General features: G+C 39.0%; 2 protein-coding genes across 3 annotated transcripts; one reads left to right on the plus strand and one right to left on the minus strand.

Moving 5' to 3' along the window:
• The first annotated feature begins 342 nt into the window (after positions 1-342).
• Positions 343-7,560, plus strand: slc28a1 (solute carrier family 28 member 1). The gene is made up of 18 exons (XM_046036408.1): positions 343-451; positions 684-763; positions 846-922; positions 1,279-1,370; positions 1,518-1,707; positions 1,816-1,957; positions 2,201-2,314; positions 3,020-3,091; positions 3,202-3,282; positions 3,394-3,474; positions 3,661-3,786; positions 5,316-5,446; positions 5,539-5,707; positions 6,125-6,301; positions 6,430-6,511; positions 6,594-6,692; positions 6,780-6,888; positions 7,067-7,560. Exons 1-18 carry the CDS (start codon positions 448-450, stop codon positions 7,179-7,181), a joined length of 1,941 nt encoding a protein of 646 aa, XP_045892364.1. The 5' UTR covers positions 343-447; the 3' UTR covers positions 7,182-7,560.
• A 6-nt stretch (positions 7,561-7,566) lies between these two features.
• alpk3a (alpha-kinase 3a) lies at positions 7,567-21,175 on the minus strand. 2 transcript variants are annotated; one of them, XM_046036403.1, is made up of 15 exons: positions 21,083-21,175; positions 20,493-20,813; positions 19,555-19,676; positions 18,930-19,047; positions 17,507-18,827; positions 12,077-14,618; positions 11,487-11,634; positions 11,164-11,259; positions 10,786-10,913; positions 10,653-10,688; positions 10,290-10,564; positions 10,089-10,177; positions 9,778-9,995; positions 9,647-9,695; positions 7,567-9,559 (listed from the first exon to the last, which is right to left on the minus strand). In XM_046036403.1, exons 2-15 carry the CDS (start codon positions 20,630-20,632, stop codon positions 9,220-9,222), a joined length of 5,622 nt encoding a protein of 1,873 aa, XP_045892359.1. In that variant the 5' UTR covers positions 20,633-20,813; positions 21,083-21,175; the 3' UTR covers positions 7,567-9,219. The 2 variants fall into 2 exon arrangements, with proteins under 2 accessions (XP_045892359.1, XP_045892360.1); XM_046036404.1 differs by lacking the exon at positions 11,164-11,259 and having other exon boundaries at positions 21,083-21,173.
• Between the last annotated feature and the right edge of the window lie 478 nt (positions 21,176-21,653).

Raw genomic sequence — 21,653 nt, forward strand, 5'->3', positions numbered from 1 at the left:
TGTTGATGATTCACATGCTTCTGAGAAATGTATTTTTAGTTAATGTTATTTACAAATATAAAAGGACATGACCTATTATGACTTACGTAAAACATAGGTGGAGCACAGCCTCCTTCATGATAAATTCACTATGTATTCCCCTGTATTATCACATATCAGTTTAATAAGCTCAAGGTCAGACACAATTCATATCTGTTGCTCCAGTGATTTGGCAAACTTAGTCAACATCACTTATGATCAAATGTTGCTTCATAAAAGGCCATTAAATCATTTGTGTTGCATTATCACAAGTATGCCTCTGTCCCATACTTCCTGAGACAGATCAGAGCAGTGCCTAACATGTCTGTTAATTAATAATAAGGTGTTTCATAGAGGGCAGAGTATATTTTCCCGCAGCGGGAAAGTTAGTCGCACAGCATTTGACACCCGGGTTGAGGAGGACACACAATGAGTAAGCCATTAGCTCTGCTTTTCCTTGAATTAAGCAATGTGTTTTGCAGTTGTGAACGGCTATTTTTGTGTGCAAGATATGCCACGAGGACTTGTGTGTGGACTTGTTTAAGGTTCTTTTATCTCACAGAGTACATGGACACACAGTTTGTTACTTGTTTGACTGTTTGTTAAAGTGGAAGTTGCTTTATCAAAGCTGCTGCATAGAAGTGAACAATGTTTGTGTTTTTCAGTGGAAACCAACAGTGTCCAGGACAAAAATGTAGCGCACACCAATGGAAATGGCGTGGACAACCAGGCTTTTGAAATAGAGGTACGTATCACATTTTATTTTTAAAGAAAATGGCAAAACATGAGTGTTTAAAAAATATAATAAAATGCCTTTCTTTTCTTAGGAGGACAACATTACTGATACTAGCAGCATCAAAAGGCAGTCTAGAAAGACTAAAAAGGGATTGGGATCATATTTAAGGTGTGGCAGTTCAAGTTATTGCATTTTGTAAAACAAAAATAGTAATTGTTTTATAGGGAGGGCAATACTTCTGGGTGCAGTTATCACAGCAGGTGCAATGTTGATTTTGTTTATACTGTGTGTAATTGTACAGTACCGTTTGTACATAATTAACATACAGACAACAAAAAATATGTGCAACTGACTTCTCTGCTACTCTAAACTTTAAGACTGTTAAGATTTGATTGTAACAACAACTTTTGGAGAAATCAACGCCAGAATATTGAATTATATAATTATGTCTAAGACAACATTTTTTCATTCGCTCAAAAGAAGTATATTTTGTACACTTACTTCTAATTTGTCCTGTACATCAGCCATGTTTCCAAGCCGATTAACGCCACAGAGGATTACATCAAGGCTCATTCAAAAACATTCAAATACATTGTGCTGGGCATACTCGGAGCAGGTAATATTAAAAGCCTTTTCAATCTGTTCATTTGCGTTAGCAATTTACAATCAATTGTTGATATATTTTGATGATATATTTTAGAAGACTATTGCAAGACAGGAATAAGCATATAGACAATGATTTTTGCTCTCTTCTCTTCTGTAGGTTATGTGGCATACTTCATTGCAGCCTGTGTTTTGGATTTCCAGAGGGCTATCGCACTTGTAGTCCTAACTAGTTTGGCTGTTATTATTAAATCCTATGAACTTTTGAAGGAGTACAAGGGGAAAAGCATCAGTCGGTGTTTCAGACCCGCAGTTAGATGCTTTAAATCTAACTTGAAATGGATAAAATGGTGTGTGGACTTTCATGTTTTAAGTGGTTTTGTCCTCCTCTGAATGCTAACGAGCTACGCATTATGGAATCTGTTCAGGAGCAAAGGTGTGTTTTATTGTGTTTTCAGGGTTTTCATCTTAGTGGTTGTGGCCCTGATTGTGACGTGGATCATCTTAGACACAAGCCAGCGTCCCGAGCAGTTTATCTCATTTGGAGGTGTGTGCATGTTCATCGTGCTCATATTCCTCTTGTCAGCACACAGGACAGCGGTGAGTTTTGCGCTGAGTCAACCACTAACTTGGATATGAAATGAATAATTACTGGCTTCAAAACATGCTCGGCCGTTATCTCTCAAGTTATCTCTGGTCTGTTTTGCTGAGACATTGGAGATCATTTGGCCTTGTGCTGTCATCTAAGGTTGCTTCTAAAGTGCTTCCTTGCAGTAACATAATACTTTATGTAGACTGCCTGACAATGGTCTAACCACTTTCTCTTTTTAAATTGTTTTTTAGGTAACATGGCGGCCTGTGTTTTGGGGCCTTGGGTTGCAGTTCTGTATTGGCATTTTTGTTATAAGAACAAATCCTGGATTCATAGCTTTCAAATGGCTTGGAAATCAAGTGCAGGTATTACACTTTTTTTTCCTAAGATAAATAACAAACTCAAATGAAAGATGTATTCTCCCAAAAATAACAGAAACACATATATAGATGAACAGATGCTTATTACACACATTCAGCTTACAATTATCATTTCATTTGTAAACTTAACATTAACAGGTATTATTACATTATAAAACCAATTCTTGTATAAAGAACCTCAATTGCCATTACCATCCATTTTCTATAACATTAATAACATCCAAAATTTACATTTTATATTCAACATATGTAGGAGCATTACTATGAAATGTGTGACACAGCTTTTCTAACCATTCACATCATATGCAATCCTGAAGCTCTTGCTTTGCACACATGACACACAGCATTTTTTTTTTTCTACCAGGGCACAATATTGTTTAACTGAGTTAATATATGCTTATCTTTAGAGCTGCTTTATAAGGCTGTTCATCCTTATTCTTGAGTCATCCAAAGGTTGAGTTAGCATAATGTGCGCATAGGCATGTGGTCTGCTAATGACTTTTTAATAGTTCAGGCTGCCATCTCTTCTAAGTTCTCTGTCCTCTCTGTCTCCTTAGTTCCATGATTTACTATTGTAAAATCTAAATAATGAGTTATTGTGTCATAAATGTCATAAATTAATGGACTGTGGAATTAAATAGTAATTTGAAATAATATAACCCACGTTTCCTCTTTGTCTTATAATTATAGATATTCCTTGACTATACCAAAGATGGGTCGAAGTTTGTTTTTGGGGATCTCATCGACATTTTTGCCTTTCAAGTGAGTGGATGAGAATATGTTCTTTCTTAAAAATGGGCACTTAACCAAGATTGAAAGCAGGATAGTTATTGTAATTTAATGTAATTACTTAGTTTTAATTTCTTCCTCAGGCTTTGCCCATTGTTGTGTTCTTCAGCAGTGTGATGTCAATCCTTTACTATTTGGGGATAATGCAGTGGCTCATTCTGAAGGTAAAGAAAACTTGTACCTTACGTATATAGGTTCCTGTAGGTCTGGGTGTATAGTGATTATGCCTGCAGTAACATACTATGACCAAGAGCCATGTGTTTTTGTCCACACAGATCTCATGGCTTATGCAGATAACAATGGGAACCTCTCCCACAGAGACCTTGAGTGTGGCAGGCAATATATTTGTTGGGCAGGTACTTTGGGCAAGGCTAGATGTCTTTCAACACTATCTTTCTTGTCAGACAACATATTGCTTTGAAATTGCCTGAGCTTGATTCTCTCTGTACTTTAGTTTTTTGATTACATAAACTATCATTAATATTTGCAGTTAAAAAAACTACAGTTACTTTGCCTGTTTACATTTGCACCATGTTTTTCAGACAGAGGCTCCACTGCTGATCCGTCCCTATTTGAAGGACATGACCAAATCTGAGATCCATGCTGTTTTGACAGGTGGATTTGCGACAATTGCTGGCAGTGTCATGGGGGCATTCATCTCATTTGGAGTGAGATGAAGCTGTTTATATACCACTACATAACTCATTCATATAATGAAAATAAAAGTATATTTATACAGCACGTAAAAAAAAGATGCACTAGAATGAGCTTCTCAAAAGATGAAAAACACACGTAAAAACTCAAGAACAGGCATATTCAAAACATTCAAAAAGTAGTTTTTAAAGAGACAGCAAATATAAGAGACATTTTAAAATGGATAAAATGGTGATTGGAGTTTCATGTTTTAAGTGGTTTTGTCCTCCTCTGAATGGCGCATAGATAAGATGCTTGCCTTTGGTGTGGGAGACCTGGGTTCAATTCCCACTGTGAGACATCCACCATTGTGTCCCTGAGCAAGACACTTAACCCCTAGTTGCTCCAGAGGTGTGCGACCTCTGACAATTGTAAGTCGCTTTGGATAAAAGCGTCAGATAAATGTAATGTTAAATGAATAACAATCTATATTGTGGGTAAATGCTTCTGGGTAAAAGTAGGTTTAAGTTTTCTTTTAAAGTTATAAGTGAGGTCTAGAGGGAGACTACTCCAGAGTGTCGCCCAGTAAACTAAACTAAATGCAGTATTGCCCCAAGCAATAGTTCCTGGAGGGAGGAACAGTTAATGCGATTTATTCAAAACATAAAATGCGAGGAGGCCAGTGAATCCATCTGGAGTGAGACTTGGAATTGAAAAATGGTGATTTGTGTACTCAGTTTAACGTTGGTGAAGCTGCAGTACTTTAAACCAGTTGTAGATGTTTGATAGTATTCTCAGGAAGTAAACAGTGCAATGTAGTAATCAAAACAAACAAAAGACTGAATGAGTTTTTCACATTTGTCCCAACATAGAAGTTAGTGGTATAAAGCCACTGTTAAATAAACGCGTAGTTATTTCTTGTGCTTTAATTGCTATCAAAGAATACTCTCAGAAGTGTTGAGATTTGAAATTATGTCTTGTTTGACTAAAATCTTTGTTTTACACTTAACTGAAGAAGATTTCTGAATTGAGCCATACAGTTTCTGAAAAACTATTTGCAAGGCTGTCAACAGGATGAAGCAGAAACGTAGAGAGCTGTGTGTCTCTGCGTAGCAATGGAAACAGATAACATGAACCTTGGGTCACACCACAAGAAATATTTTTTCCGCAAGGGAAAAAGAGTAATCTCGGCCTGTTAGGTACAGTATCTCACAAAAGGGAGTAGCCCTTCAACCCTCAGATTTTTGTGAATATTTGATTATAACTTATCATGTGACAACATGTTATCATGTGACAACATGATAAGTTATGCAAACTCTACACTCACTACTTTAAATTGTCATTTCAGTGTTACCTAAACCAGTAAGGGCCAGTGAGGCTAACCCATGTCACCCACAGTGAAATGAAAATAAAATAGTTTCTCAAGTATTTTGCTCAAAAGTCATCAATCTCAAGTGCTTTTCCTCAGAAGTGGCAGAACTATTTTGAAGGTACCTGAATGAATGTTGCTTATTATTGCAGTAACTTCACCCTGGATTAAATGACATTTTGTTGCACTTTGCAGATTGATGCATCTTCCTTGTTATCAGCCTCTGTGATGGCTGCCCCTTGTGCCTTGGCCATCTCCAAACTTTCTTACCCAGAGACTGAGGAGAGTCCCTTCAAGTCAGAGAAGAATATCAAAATGGCTTGTGGGTATGTATACCTTTCCCTTTATTTCTTCTCTTCCCATTCATGATTTTTTTTGCCTTTGATAATTTAATAACTATTTTTTTAAAACTCCCCAGAGATGAACGGAACATTTTGGAGGCTGCTAGCAGTGGAGCATCTGCTTCAATAAGCCTTGTTGCTAACATTGCAGCAAATTTGATAGCCTTTCTTGCCATCTTCGGGTTCATAAATCAAGCTTTGAGTTGGTTTGGAGGTATGGTGGGATATCCTTCAATCACATTTCAGGTACTTCTTAGCAAAAGACTGATAGCTTAAGTGTGACATTTTGATAATGTACAATATGTTAGGGGGATTTTTAAATTTGATTTATTCATTCAAGTATAATATCAAAAGCGGTTAACCTAAAAATGCACTGGTGATCAAAAGATAAAAGTTATAAAATGACAATCCCTGTCAAAAACAACAATTAGATGTTTAATAAATAAACATTTAAATAACTAATATTTAATTATTTGAATTAGTTTTGATGATGTATTTTGTATTTTTATCATATTTCACAATTTAACTAATTACTGAGATGTAGGCCTAAATATATTTACTGTATTTATGCACACATTTCACATACTTTGTTTGCTTGTACTGTAAATTTAACAAGTGGGTCTAACAATATCCAAATAACCTTATGTCCCTTTGTGCTCATAGCTTATTTGCTCTTACGTGTTCATGCCTGTGGCCTTCATGATGGGAGTACCATATGATGACAGTTTCATTGTGGCTGAACTAATTGGCACCAAACTCTTCCTCAATGAGTTTGTGGCTTATGAGAAACTCTCTAAACTAAAGGAAAACAGACTCAAAGGACTTATTGAGTCGATATCTGTGAGTAAATGTTCTGTGAGTTTGAATATTGTAAGTGTGGATTCGCTAAAAGTACAAATTTATGAGCACTGCAAAAGAATTTGGAAGGGAGACACAAAATAAAAATTATTTTGTTTTTCTTGTTTCAGGTTCGATCAGAAATAATCACCACTTATGCTCTTTGTGGGTTTGCCAACTTTAGCTCACTGGGTATTGTGATTGGAGGCCTATGTGAGTATTTGGTCATCCCATTCTCAATGAAGATACTCTCTCAGTAATGATTTATGACACAGAGTATTTTCTTTTCTCAAAGCCGCTATATGTCCATCCAGAAGAGGCGATGTCTCATCTCTGGTGTTGAGAGCTATGATCACTGGGACTTGTGTATCTCTTGTCAATGCTTGCATTGCAGGTAAGCGCTTTTGAATTGAACTGGCAGTGCAGTTTAACTTGTTTCCTATTGCACTGTAACTGAGTAGCTTTTTCACTGATTTCTCAGGGATCCTCTTTGTTCCTCCACTTGTGGACTGTGTAGAGCTGTTCAAGATATCTTCTTTCAATGCCACAGATGTAAATATACAAAGTTGCTGTGAAGACCTCCTTAAAAAGTAAGCATGTACATTTTTGTTACAAAGATACTTTGAGTTGGCTTGATGAAAATGTTATGGAAAACACATTGGGTCAGTGACCCATATGGTTAACAGATTCTTAAACGTGAAGTTGAGTATCTTTCTGTGATATGGGGCTGTTTGAACTTATACTCAACTTAAATTAATTATTTTGCAGCACTGTAAACAATGGGACCATCTCGTTTGAAGGATCATGGACCACAGTAGCAAATGTCACTGTGTTTTTCTCAAAATGTTGTCAGTGTTGTGGTATTTCTGATGTTTGTAAGTAGAGGCGAAGAACATATCAGTGTCTATTTTTATGCTGTAGTTCATTTACGTGTCTCCATGTTTGTATATTAGTGTCACTAATATGTCACTGCTAATGTAAAAATGTAAAGCCTCTATGCATGTCTTTTAAAGATGGTTATGTCTTTCATGTGTTATATGTTAAATTAATTCCAGACATGGGCCTTTTATTTAAAGCCAAGGATTAGAAGGACACACATGAAGAAGTATACCTCCTGAAAATCTTCAGGCATCAACAGTTTGATGAATGTAAATATTTAAAATAAAACTGTGTAACTCAAGTATTTTATAATGTTATTGATAATTACACATACATGGTCATACTTTTTGAAAAAATAAAAACCTATGAAAATGAAACGTGAACTATGCTTTTATACATTTGCATTTATTTTTAAAAAAAATTTGCTGACATAACAAAGACAACACACATTGTTAACACACATTTATTCTTCTTTCTTATTTGCTCATTCATTTCTCACACACTCACTCAAACGTTTACAATTTTTAATTCTCACTACTTCACATATTTAGTCCTTTGACTCCATGTATGTATGTATGTATGTATGTATGTATGTATATGTATGTACACATAAACAGAATACAACAGTTTGTTTGCATGATATCACACCTTAACATTACAATTCACTGTTTTCACTGTTATATGCTGGGTCATTTCAACATCTTTTTGAATTTGGGGTTTCTATCATAGACTATCATGCAATTACAGTTACAGTTTTTTTAAGCAATGGCAGCTGATGTTTAAGAGGGGCTAACTGCACTCATATGAAGACTTTCATTAATCATTAACCAATAATCTATTACAGAAATTCCTAAAAATTTCTTGTCAGTTTTTTTATTATTTGTCAAAGGCAAGTGACTTTTAACCATAAATGCCTCTGCAAACACGAGATAGCTGAATAGTTTTCATTGGAATTTAGATTATAATTTATGTTCAAACTATGCTGGCTTTGCAACTTAAAGCCAGCAAAAAAATAGGCAATGCTAAAGCAAAACGTGATTGTCAGATGCTGTAAAACTTAACTTAAAACAGATTTCATGCAGTGAGCCGTACTTAGTGATCAATAGGCTTCTGAAAGTCCCTAGCATGCTCTTTTGGTTATTTTGTTTAGTGTGCTTTTAACCCACAGTCCAAATAACTGTGAGGAACTCATTCAACATCTTTCCTTGTTGGTGGGAACACACTTGTTAATGAGCGTGAGCATACCATAGTTAAAGAGTTTACTAGTAATCCCATGACTGCTCATTGCTTTGACTGTGGCATGCAACAACATTCATTCTGACATACTGTAAAAGGACGGTTTAAAGACACAGACACAACAAAGTACTCAAAAACTACTAAAAAGTAATGCCAAAACAAAGTGCACACAAACATCTTTGACCTTGGCGTGTAAAGAAATGCTGCATAGGCAGTTCTAATGCAAACCATAAACAACTCTAAAATAAACTTTATGCCTACACACATACTGTACATCACAGATGAACGTGCAGCCTTTAATAACAAACCTCAACCTCCTCTGTGGCTGTGGTCTTATTCTCCAAAATTCTTTAAATCAAAATGTTATTTCAAGAAAAGAGCAAAACTTCACTACAAATTCTACAGTGTGAAGTACAGCTGATTTGAGTTGACAAATATTGCTAGGAGAGTTGTTTCAAACTATTTAATAGTGGTATGTCAACTCTAAAGTAGCCCAGTGTTGCTTTTCATACTGTTTAAGCTAAGCGTGTGAGCTGCAAGGTTAAAAACCCTGCGCTCATTGCTCCAAACATTCTCATAAACCTTTTAACTACAGTAAGAAGCTGGAGGGTGGACGTCTCATACTGCAATTGTAGTGGCGACTGAGAAATTCACAGTAATTCTTAATGACAAGTCAAGTCAACAAGCTATTCCTCTTCTTAATATCTCTATAAAGTCCTTGCTGGCTTTGGTAACTGGAAAGAAACAAGTAAACTAAACCATTAACAGCAATAAAATCTTTCTTGACACAAAAGAAGCGCTTTTTCCTATCTCACTTCAAGAACATCAGCAGTTTCTGCAGGCTTGCATTTGACATCAGATTTATTGTCCTCTGTCTCCTGATTTTTTCTTGTGACCTTTGGGCTAGAATTTGTCTTTCTAGACATCTGAGGACTTTGTCCTTTCCGCTGCAGCTGTGGGCTGTTAGAGCCAACCTTACGGTTGAGCAGGGGGCTCCGGGAACCCTTCATCTTGGTCGGCTGCTGCAGACTATCCATAGTTTTGAGTGGATGCAGGCCGAGAAGTCCACAGTAGTAGTTGCATTGATGGTGTGTCAGGAACTGTTCGAATACTTCAGGAGAGCCATACTCTGTTAGCCCTTGGTATCTGAAATAAGGGGACAACTTTTTTATTCCAGCTATTCTACTAGAAAATAAACCAATAACATTTGCGTGTACTGGGTAAGATACAAACCCTTTTGACTTGGTCACAACTCTAACATTTGTAATCTTCGTTTCAACACCTGCAAAAAAAAATCACAGAGGATTATTTATATTAAATAAATAAATGATTCCTTTCATTATAACCTTGTATGTGTGTCTTACCATCCATCCGAGTGACCAGCAAATTGCCATGAGTCCACTGATGAATCCAGTGCTGGAAGGAGCTACATTTCTGCTCCATCTCAGAAACAGTTCGTGTAATCAGCTTTCCTTTAGGATCCATCATACAATACTTGAGGAAGGCACCCTTGAGATCAGACTCCACTGTGGCATAAGGCACAGAGTTTGCTGGCCGGTACATCAGATACTGAGGAATCACTCTGTGGGCAACACAAGAAAATAGTGGTTCTATTGTTGTTAATTTTAGTATGAATCAAATATCAGAACTACTGTATAAAAAGTGTGGTACTTACTCAAGTGAACAGCCAAAGTTCTCGTTAACTCTTGCTTCAGCTGCAAAGATTTTGCAGTATTCTCGAATCATGTTTTGTACTTTGCATTCCTGGCAACACAAATAATGTAATTATCCAGATGGTTGTACTGCAGTTATAATGACTAGGAGTTTATTGGTGGCAATTTACCAAAGATTCGTTGTCAATAAATCCACTACTCACTTTCTTAGTAATCTCTAGATTTCTCTCTGCAAGGTTGCTCTCCTGTTTGGTCCCGTAGGCGATGGGGTTTTTGACTTTGATGATGCAGGCGCTTCCAGACTCAAAGATGGGATCCAGGCCGTAAATGACCTTCACTCTGCTAGCTTTGTGAGCGCAGCCGTCCCCGATGTCCGCCGCCTCTGTCATGATACGGCCAAAGTACTTTTCACCCCAGTTGCCACAGTCGGCCAGGCCTTTGGTGAACAGCAGTGGGGTCATCTCGATCTCCTCTCCAACTAAAGGAAAACAGATACTTACAATGAGCAATAATTTAGAGAGAACGGGGGGAAATGGCTGATACGGTGCATATTTTTTAAAAAGTACCTTCCAAGTCATCTCTTAGTAGTATCTCAGACAGAACTTTAAAGCAGAAAACAGACAAAGATTCTTAAAAGCACAGTTGATAGTGTACGTTTTAGATTGAACACTTGATATATCCAGGCATACTGAATCTTACTGTCTTCACTGAGCAGGTAGTCAGTGATGTCAGTCCCGTATTCGTTATTGATCGAACAGCCATATACCCCACAGTCTTGGCTGGATGCTAGAACAACAGCCAGTGCCACTTGGCTTTCATCTCCTCCACTTGAGGACAAAAAAGGGAAAAACACATATTTTGGGACATGACAAGTTAAAAGGCTGGTCAGAGTTGCACCTAACTTCAAAGATTCAACAACAACCCACAAGGTGTCACTGTGAGACAGAGGTTCATGCTGTGTGGCAGCGGTCTGCTGACACAGCAGCCTATAGCACATATATAGACTTTTAATGCCCCCTTGAAGATGGGAAAAATATTGTGTCAGGTTACAGTTTATGTGTCTAGCCAGAGATTCACCTTCCTGTGTCACAGCTGTGAGGGTTCACAGTCACATAAGCTTGGACGTCTTTGCAGTGAGATTGTGAGAATGACAGAAGGTCATGGGATGACACTCTGAGGACCAAACAAATCCGTTATCTGTTCCGTTATCGTTTCATATCTGGAGCCTGTCCATTTTTATCATGTTGGTTGGAAATCCTCAAAAATGATTCTGATTTTCATTCTGAAATAATAGCAGCAAAAATACCTACAACAAATTGAACACCATGTTGACATTGCTGTTGATTTGTGTTACAGGTGGTTAGAGTAGTGTTGACGTCGTAAGACAGGAATAGATTTACCTTCTCTTCACCTCTAGTATTTCCTCCTCATCTCTGTACCACTTAATGGTGGAGTCGCTGAGCACATTGAAGAACTGGCACCACAGCTTCAGGTGTCCGGAGGCATCTGGGAATGGCTCTCCCCTGATCTTACGGATGACCTGTGGAGCTGGTAGTACATGAGAGAGGGGTTGCCCAGCCAGGGGGCCAAAGTAAATACATACTGTACTGGAGAGAGGGGACTTTCTAATGTTTCCACTCCCACAAGCACCGGTGTAGTGATCAGACTCATGTGTTGGCAAATGTCAAATTATGTGTAGAGTACTTCACAGAACATGAAAACGACACGAAAAAGTGGAATCAAACAAGTCAAATATGTTACAATGACGACTGCCATTTAACGCCTACTCTCTAATCGCTTGTGATTCTACAGAGCCTGACTATGTAGCTGTGTTGTATATAACTTTGCTGGTTTTATAATAAGTTGAGTAAGATGATAAGTAAGTTATTGTGTAATCAAGACATTGTATTGTGCAAACAAGTCCCTAATGGAAAACATGTAGATCTTGTTCCCACAACAGAATATCTTTTAGGACTAAATCACCATTTACCTTTCAAAGGGTCTAGCTTCTTTTCAGCTGGTTTCTCCTCTTGTTTGGTGCTGACTGGCTCTTCTGTGGGAATCTCCTCCAGGACTTTGGGCACCTCCAAGGTGACCTTTCTGCGGCTTAGCAGCGGCGAACGCCTCTCCGTTGGTGGGGTATTTTGTCCAGTGGGAGCTTGTAGTAATGTTGCTCTGCGAGTCTGGCTGGGTGACATGTGGGGTATTTCCTTCTTGCCTAGAGTATCTAGAGCACCAACCACTGCTCCTTCTCCATCCTCTTTAGGTTTTGGGATGAAGATTTTGCGACGAGCTCCGGAGGCCAACTCTTCAGGCGTGGCAGAGCGTATGAGCGACAGGCTGTCTCTGCGTTTCAGCCGGGGACTGCTTTCACAGGAGAGGGATGATGTTGGTGTTGAGCCTCCACTTAGATCGTCGTCTGCCTTGTCACTTGGGCGGTCGCCCACAGTGATTACAGGGACAGCCGTCACAGCCTCATTGTCTGAGTCTGGAGCAACTTTGGACATGAATTTGCGAAGGCTGGCTGGACTAAGTGATGGACGTGTCAGGGGTTTAGGGCAGAGTCTCTCGACAGGCGATTTGCTTTTTTGGAGGTCTTCAATAAACACAGAATTCTCAATCTTGGGTTTTGTCTTCAATATATCAGGGACAATGTTGTCTTCTGTTGTTTTACTGAATGATGGCACTTTGTCACTGACCTTTGTCATTAAAGCTTCATTAGGCATAGAAGAAGTGTTCTCTTTTATGCTTTTATCTGCCATTTGTTCTAGGTTCTGCTTTCTACTTTGAGTTTTTCCAGGTTTAGTAGTCATATTATTGTCAACATCATGTTCCTGCTTTGTTCCCCTTTGCGTAATAGCTGAAGTTTCTGTTCCTGTCCACTCACTTTGACTGGGCATTGTGAATCCAGAATCCCTTTCATGACAAATGACAGAGATCGGTGGCACCACACACAAAGGCACCACAGGGGTTTCAAAAGGCTGCAGTGTGTCTGAAACATGGGTGTTTACAATTATATCATTCTCCTTGTCATGAGTACATGAAAGATTTATAACAGGAATTGATGCGTAGTCCCTCTGAGGGAGCTGTTCACTGCTTCTCACAAGTGGCTGCTCCTCCTCAGACATTTCTGTCTTGTCACTTAATTGCGCAACTTCCTTTACCTTCTCTGTAGGTGAGGGGTTATAATCATTCTGCATACCTTTCTGTGTGGGAAACAAGCTTGGACAGTCAGACACCCTCTGGTCTTGTATTATTCCTGTTGACAAATGAGTTGCATCATGTTCTTGCAAAGTAGCAGGAACTGATTCTTGCTTCTTTAGTGCCAAAATAGTTAGAGGCAGAGTGCACTCTTTGAACTCAGGCTCCATTATTTCAATTTTGGGGATTATAAAATGTTCATTTGGTTGCACATGTGGAACAGTGGGTTTAAAATCTGGGTTGTCTTCAACAGTAGATATTTGGATTTGTGGAATATTCTCTGAGGGCCAGGCCCTCTCCTTGTTCTCACTGCTATCCTGAGGTGCAACATTTATGTGTTCCTCCAAAAGAATTGCACCATTTCCCTTGTTTTGCATTACTGAAAGGCTCTTCGATTCAGCCAACTCCTCTACTTTCATTGGATTTCTCTTTCCTGTCTCCACTTCAGACTGTAAATTCTCATTCCTTGCTTCAGTGATCTCACCATCTAAAATGACCTGCTCTTGTGTTTTTAGATTGTTACACAAGTTAACTTTTAAATCTTCCTCTAAAGCAGAAATCAATACCTCTTTCAATTCATGTCTCTCTTCTCTGCTTCTAAAACCTGAGTTTGAACTCTGTATTGCACTTAGATTGTGAACTTCTGAGCTTTCCTCTGCTTTAGAAGAAATGCATTCTTGCTGTGTTTTTAGGTCAACCGTCTCTAAACTATCTGTGGCCACATTGGGCGGAAATCCCACATTCATTTCCTGAATCACTGAAGAACATTCAGCCTCTTCTTTTACATCATCTCTCTCTACACAGTATGCTGCTACAGCAGGCAGAGTCGAAAGCACCTGATCTGGTGTTTTAGAGTCACATGGCTCTATTCTCTCTTCCAGTGAAGATGTTAATTCAGTAATCTCAGACCTGTTTATATCTGGGCATGGCTGTTTGTATGATTTCACTTCATCTTTCTCTACCGCACATAACTCAAAAGAACGGCCCTCCCCTGTGTCAGGTTCATCTTTGTCCATCTTATCAACACTCATTTCCTTTTCTTGCAAAGTTTCAGTGGGTGCTTCTCCAAGGGCGTGGCTGTCTGATGCCGAGATAGCATTGTAAGGGGGAGTCCAGCTGTCTGCCAAACTAGCCAGGGTGATTGTGTGGGAGACTTTTTCTTCATAAGAGACTTTGGTCTGTGTCAAGACAGATATATCTTCCCTGGGTGAAGACTCATCTCTTGCAGTCTGTTGATTTGGCTGTGGTGAGACTATTAGGCGATCTGGCTCTTGCTGATGTACAGGAACCTCTTTGATAATTGAGACTACATGAGAAGCTTTCTCTTCAGCCTGACGAAAAGTAAACAAATAAAGCATTTTAATCATTTTAACACTTTTTACCATTTGCAGCCACAGCAGTGTCTTGTCACAATGAACTCCCAACACACATGCCTTACACTGCTGGTTTTTCAGCTTATGCATGCAAAATATTTTGATTTCAGTCTGATTTGTTAATCGCAAAGAGTTTGTTTAACATACTGGGAAAAAACATTTAGTGTCATGTTCAAGAGTTTTAAGAAGCTTGTTACAGTGAACTTATTGCAGTGACCTTTTGACAGTGTGACACTGCGACACTTTTAGACTGAGACACTTTTTTCCTGCCATAAATCAGCAGAAGCATAAACAGTGACAGATTCTGACAAACCTGATATTGTAATATCAAACCCTATATCTTACCCTAACCCTAACCCATCACACCCCCCACAGGGCACTTTAGTCACTCTGTGAAAAAGCTAATGAATTACTTAATGATAAGTAAACAATAAATAGTTCAAAGATATGCGGAACAACTACAGCAAGGAAATATATTCTTGTGTTTATGACCTGTCAGCCTATTTCAGGAACTTCTTTACGTCATGTCACGTGCAAAGAAGTAGCAGAAACCAAGTGTTTACACATCCTAGGGTCCAACAGGGTTTATTTTTTTCAGATTGAAACTTTCTGAATCAAGCCCTGAACTGCACATCCATTTTCTTCTAACTTTTATGTCTGTGATTTAATCCATCAAGCAGAGTTTGAAAGTACTTGTGTACTCTGCTTTGCTTCTCATGTTGAAACAAGGACTGGGGAATTTCTACATAGGTGTGTTGTTTATACAAAAGATCTTGCTGGGTAATGAATGAATCATAGCTTGTCTCTCGGCAAGAGACCAATAATAACATGGATGATTCACATAAATCTGTTGGGCACATTTGGCTCAATCATCAAGCTGTTGAGGAAACCAAACTATAATTGACAAAGAAGAACAAAACCTGACTTTGATTATTATTATTATTATTAATATGCATAATACTGAAGAGAGGATTTATAGGTAAAACTTCAAGCCACATAGAAGTGTTGTTGGGTTTTTACCCTTACTTTCCCTGTTTTTTCTGTTCTCTCACCATTAAAAGTTATTCAGATGAGTAATGAAGCCACATGCTGCCTCGTGACAACATGTTTGGCAGGCAGTCTCTACTGAGAAAAAAAGAAGTTACTGCTTTCCAGTTCAGGAACTGCTGTCATTACACATTCACTAAACCTCGGTGTGTCAATGTATGTTACACTCATGTGAGAAAATATTGTTCAGATAATGGGTTTGACATTCTCGAACTAATTATCCACAAAGCCTCATATTATATCACCACCATAGCAAAGGTACAGCTGTAGTTCAACATTATGGACATACAATGGCTCTGCAGGTGAATAATGTTTAAACATAGTGACTTCAGTTCCCTTTTCCACATGTCATTCTGCACCACATAACTGGCTCTTAATTCATAATGTAGAATTCCGAAACTGCTGTGTTAGTCAAACTTCCTGGACCAAAACCAAATTGATAAACTTGGAATACATTTGGATTCCTTACGTTCAAGGATCTCATTGTCTATTAGCAAGAATAAATATGAAACTTAAAAAAAAACATTTTGATTTTGATGGGTTAAAATAACCTCGTAAACATTCAGAAATAATCACATATTTTATATTAATATATGTATATATATAAATGATTCACCAAATTCTTCCCAACTTTTCCTCATGCAAATTCAACAAAATTTGCAGAAACAGTATTCTAATAAATACAATATTGGAGTGAGTTTTGATATGTGCAACTAAAACCACCTGTCCACCAATTTAAATTCATATCTTTTTGATTTGCCAGGGGATTTCACTTTACTTGGCCATATAGTATTTAACTTATTTTCATAAACTATTATTTGAGTGTCACTCTGCCATCAATAGAGATAAATTCATCTTGTATAAAAATAGTTGCAGGTAAAATCTGAGAATTTTGTCATTTGTGAAGATACATGATTATGTATACATTTAAAAAAAAGACTTTTAGCCTTATCACTTGAAAGAAAGTCATAAAACAAATCCAAAAATAGTGACGCACAGTCACATGGTCAAACTGAACTAAATCATGATGATCGTAGCAAATAGTCCTAATTTCCTACACATGGCAGAAAAACAATTCTCCAAGCTGAACACTGAGATCACAGAAGTACTGCCTTCCTCCCACTTCTGTAGACAAGGAAGGGGTTTATTTTAAGATATGGGGGGTGGGGTTGGCAGTGAGGAATGCGTCCAGTGTGACGAGGCCCTCCTTTCATGCTGAGACCTGCCGCAGAACTCACTCTACTCCTGCTCATCCAGACCACACGGCCGTCTGTCATGCAAAGTTCTATTTGTAATGTGAGTATCTCCTCTGACATTCAGGTTTCATCATGATCTCTGACGCACTGGTGTCCCACTCATCCGATCTTACAGTGTGCAGTGTAGATACACAACATCCCCCACCCCCACAAATATTAAGTGCAAGTTGCCATTATGGTTCCCTAATCATCCCACACTATCTTCTTTGCCTTGTCACTCTTAAGTGATATGGATGTAGTTTCACATGGCCAGGCTGACTCACTCCACCAGTCGCTGATCACTGATATTATACTGTAAGTGGTTGTATTGTCTGACTGTAACACACTGCCCCATGAATATAACATCTAACTATGAGGCGTAATGCGCTTCTTATCTACCACATTTTCAACCAGCAGCAGCTCAAAGCCGAAGCTATGTCATAGTTAACATAGTTCCGGTTTTGGCCCTGAAGTAGCTCATCTTGAACTATCTTGTCACACAAAAGCGGCCTATATATAACTTTCAAGTAGCAGCCAGCTGCTCTGTAAGGCCACTGTACATACCTCAGTGAGAACTTGAAGCCCAGACAATGACGTTTCTTCACCTGGACTGCTGCTCTCTGGCCCCACAGACACCTCCATGGTTTCCACAGCATCTCCAGCGTCCTTGATACTCTGCCCTGTGGACTCCTCTACGCTCTCAGTTGGCAATGTGTGAGCCGGTGGCAGGTTTGTGTGTAGAACACTGTCTTCATGCTTATGTTCATGTGGCTCCAGCGATACTAACTGTTTTGCTATATCCACAGTTCCTGAAGGCTCCTTTGGTATATCCATTTCCATAGGCACGACGTCCTCTGTGGGAGGCTTGCACACTTTATTATGCTCCGGTTGCAGTTGAAATGATGGTGGCATTTCCGGTTGAGGACCTTGCGCTGAGGCAGGTGAGTGGTCAAATTCTCTCTCCTTATTCTCAAGGCGATCATGAGAGTCCTTCTTACTCTTACCAAAGAGGAAGTCTTTGACTGTGTGGAGCATAGAGGAGATGGACGCCTGGATGTGGTGGTGGTCGTGGTCCTTATGAGCCTTGCTGTGTTGTTTGACCTCCGAACCATGTTTTGTGTAGGGTACTGTATGTGACATCTCCAACGGCCTTTCCCTTTCTTTCTCCCTCTCTATGGCCAGTTCTTCTTCTCTCATTTTCTCTCTCTCATACTCTACCTTTAGTCCCTTTACTTGTTCTTCCCTGTCTTTTTGCATCCTCTCTTTTTCTCTACTGGAACTTACAATAGGCATATCCATCTCTTTGGGTTTCTCCCCTCCGGATGAGTTCTGTTTCTCCTCAGCAGCCTGGGACTGCAGAGTATCTGCCAGAAACTGTGCCAAACTGATTCCTCCATCATAACAGTTTTCACCTCCATTCCCCATTATGTGGCTTCTGCTACTGCTGCTGTTGCTATTAAGACCAGCATCTACACCATTTGAGATCCTTATTTTCTTTTTGGCCTGTTCCAAGTCACTGTCTATGGATGGCACAGGGGCTGTTTCCTTGGCTTCAGCGCTAACTCCATTAGGTTCTACAGCAGCTCCTAGTTGTTCCACAGCCTCGGGCTCCTTGACCGCTGGCCTCTCCTCTGGTGGTGGGACATGCCGCTTCCTTTGAGGATGCTCTGGGCTACTCTGTGGCTGCTCTTTATGAATGTTTTCTTTATCCCCCTTCTCCAATTCCTTCTTCTTCTTCTCTGCTTTCTGCTTCAGCTTGGCAAAGAACCTCTGGTGGATCTTGAATTCATTCATGGTGCCGACCTCCAAAACTCCCGAGCAGGAGACAATACCTTTGCTATTGCTGGCTGAGGCCTGATAGATGGCTGCATCATCCAATGTGCAGCTGAAAACAGAAACACTTAATTAATCTCATATTATACATATATTGTACACTGACAGTGTTCAAATTTGCAACAAAAAGATGCATTTTGTGTGTGTTACATACTTGTAAATATGGAGGGTGTGGGTTTTTCCATTACGACGAATTTCATATTTTGGGAGTCCACAATAGCGGTCCATTTCCATATCGTCTTTGTACCATTTCAGTTCTGGAGCTGGGTAACCTAAAGACATGGATAGATGAATTGATTGCCTCTTGATTATAAACATTACAATCCAGGTACCACAAAGTACTGTTCATGAATATTTGTTTCACTGGGATGATGTCCAAAGAGACAGTTCACCATAAATATAATTTTATATGAATAATTAATTTAGGAAATTAGACAGTAAACAAAATCTAGTAAAGAAGATTTGTAATCAACGTGCTTTAGGCTGTTGCATCATGTTTATGACGTTTCCCACAGAGGAATAGTTGCTGCAATCTGCCTGCAGGTTAAAACACAACATCCTGGAAATGCTGCTTGAATAATAGATGGACTGCTGTGTTTAAGGAGCAGTTCAGGAAGAATAAAGCAGTTAATTTTGGTGCCTTCAAAGTGAAACCCTTCCTTTGTTTTCATTTTAGTCACTTCCTGTTGCTTCACATCACAATCTGTCAAGTTTTAGTTACACCAACAAACAACAAGCAGAGGCACACAAATGAACAAGACTGTAAAGAGTAGACCTACCCGATACCACACAGGCGAACTTCACATTACAGTTTTCTGACACTGCCTTTGATTTCAAGGTGGTCTCGAAGGAAGGCTGAATGTCCTCGGTCAGCTGAGCCATGATGCTACACAATGTGCTCCTGGAAGCAAACACTAATGCGTCATTTATAATGTGTCAGTTTCTTGCATTGAAAAAGTACACAGCTTTGCACTTCAGTATCATTTCAGTGACCTGTTGACCTCTGTGCAGTGCATTCCAAAGACTTGCTTAGTTAAGACGAAAAGATGTTAATGGAAAATTTCTGGTAGTGACGAGAGAGTGAACGAGTGACACAGAGACTTGTGAGATGTCAAGCAAAACAAAGTTGTCAATCCAACACTAAGACCGATGTTCATCACTGAAACTGAACGCAACACTAGACAAACACGTACAGTTACAAATGTGTGTAGGTTTCATTCTTGGGGTAAACCAGTTTTTGTAGTTAAGATGTTAGTTGGGAGAAATGTTTTTAAAGTATGGATTACCTCGATGGCCTGTAGTGAGAATACCTTGAATAGCTATTCAGAGAGGAGGCAAATGAAGGGACGTCAATGATTAATAAAGATCTGTGTATACCGAACCCACCTACATAAAATTGTTAAATAACTGCCCTCCTCCTTGACAAAAGGAGCACAATATTATTCTTATGGTTTTTAGATTTGAAAACAGAAACACGCATAACTAATATGATCAGTGCGATTGTTGACTCACAATGTGATGTGCTGAACAATGTGGTCAAAATCTATAGTTTGACTAGCTTCATCATTCACTCTTTCCAGCCATATGAATATGAAATATATAGAGACATTTTCAGTTATGTTTTGTGATCCTACAGCAATATAAATCGGTTTTCTTCACGAGAAAACAAATCTTTGCATTCTCTGCGTATACATGGATTATAGACAAGGTTATCTACCTGTTTTCTGGCCTAACATTTGAGAGGTAAGTATTGCGGCTTTCTGAACGGCCATTGGAAGAGCCGCCCTCATCTTCACTGAAGCTGCTTGTCCTCCCATTGCCAGAATAAGAGCGAGTCATTGGCCTTCTGGAAGTCATCGCCCACTGAAGCAATTCACCAAAAAATTTAAAATCCGAGACAAATGTATCAGCCACAGTATGAAACTACTCCGCATTCACGTCCACAGCTTGTCAAAGTTCAAGGCTCAAATGTATTGGTGTTATCCATGTAAGAGCCCCCGGAGAAGAAAAAAGAAACTCTTCAGAATGGTGACAAAACCTGTTGGAAGTCAATGAAAGAAAGTAAAAGATACATTCTGGGTTATTTGCTTGTACATAACTCTTCATAGTTGAGACTCAATGCTTGTCCTTTCTAACCAAGCAAAGTACTGCATTGGAGCAAGTTATAAATAGGATCCGCTATCAGGTTGTGGAAGGACTGTTAGTGGTCAAACAGAAGCCCAAGACGTGTTATTTACTTGTATGTGTTAGGAATCTAATTCAGGTGCTTCTTGGTCACCTTAAAACTTGGTAAATGTTCCAACTTACCATTGAGATGTTGTCAGTGTTGCTTTGGAGCCAGAGTCTGTGAAGAAAATCTCTGTAACTGCCTATCATAGTCATGCATGTGTTGCCAGTAGGGGCCTATTTATAGCAGCCCTACAAATAGGTCCAAGAGCACATCAGATTTTCCGAAACTAAACTTTAGGCTTCGCAAATAAGTCTAAAAAACAATCTGAATTTAGAGTAAAAGCTAACTGTTTAAACCAGAACACATTCCTAAAAATCTGTCATTTCATTTAGCGGTCATACTGTAAAAATGTCACTGCTTTAGTTTGATCCATCTTAATAAATTGGAAAAAGGGTGTTCCATCTTAGTGAGACACTATAGTGGATGTGGACCTGCAAAACATGTCTGTGGAATATGGTTCATGATGTTGATGACAACCAATGGTCAATGTCCTATGCTTTGCTCAAAAGTTGCTAGGACTTCCCCCCTCACTTCGTATTGCAACACATGGTCAAAACATAGACACCCATTTGCTGCTCACATTTCACATCAATTAGACAAACACAGGCTCAGCTGACAAAATCCATATTTTGATTTAATGATGCATTG

The sequence above is a fragment of the Micropterus dolomieu genome, linkage group LG22 (assembly GCF_021292245.1).
Source record: "Micropterus dolomieu isolate WLL.071019.BEF.003 ecotype Adirondacks linkage group LG22, ASM2129224v1, whole genome shotgun sequence".
NCBI lineage: Eukaryota > Metazoa > Chordata > Actinopteri > Centrarchiformes > Centrarchidae > Micropterus > Micropterus dolomieu.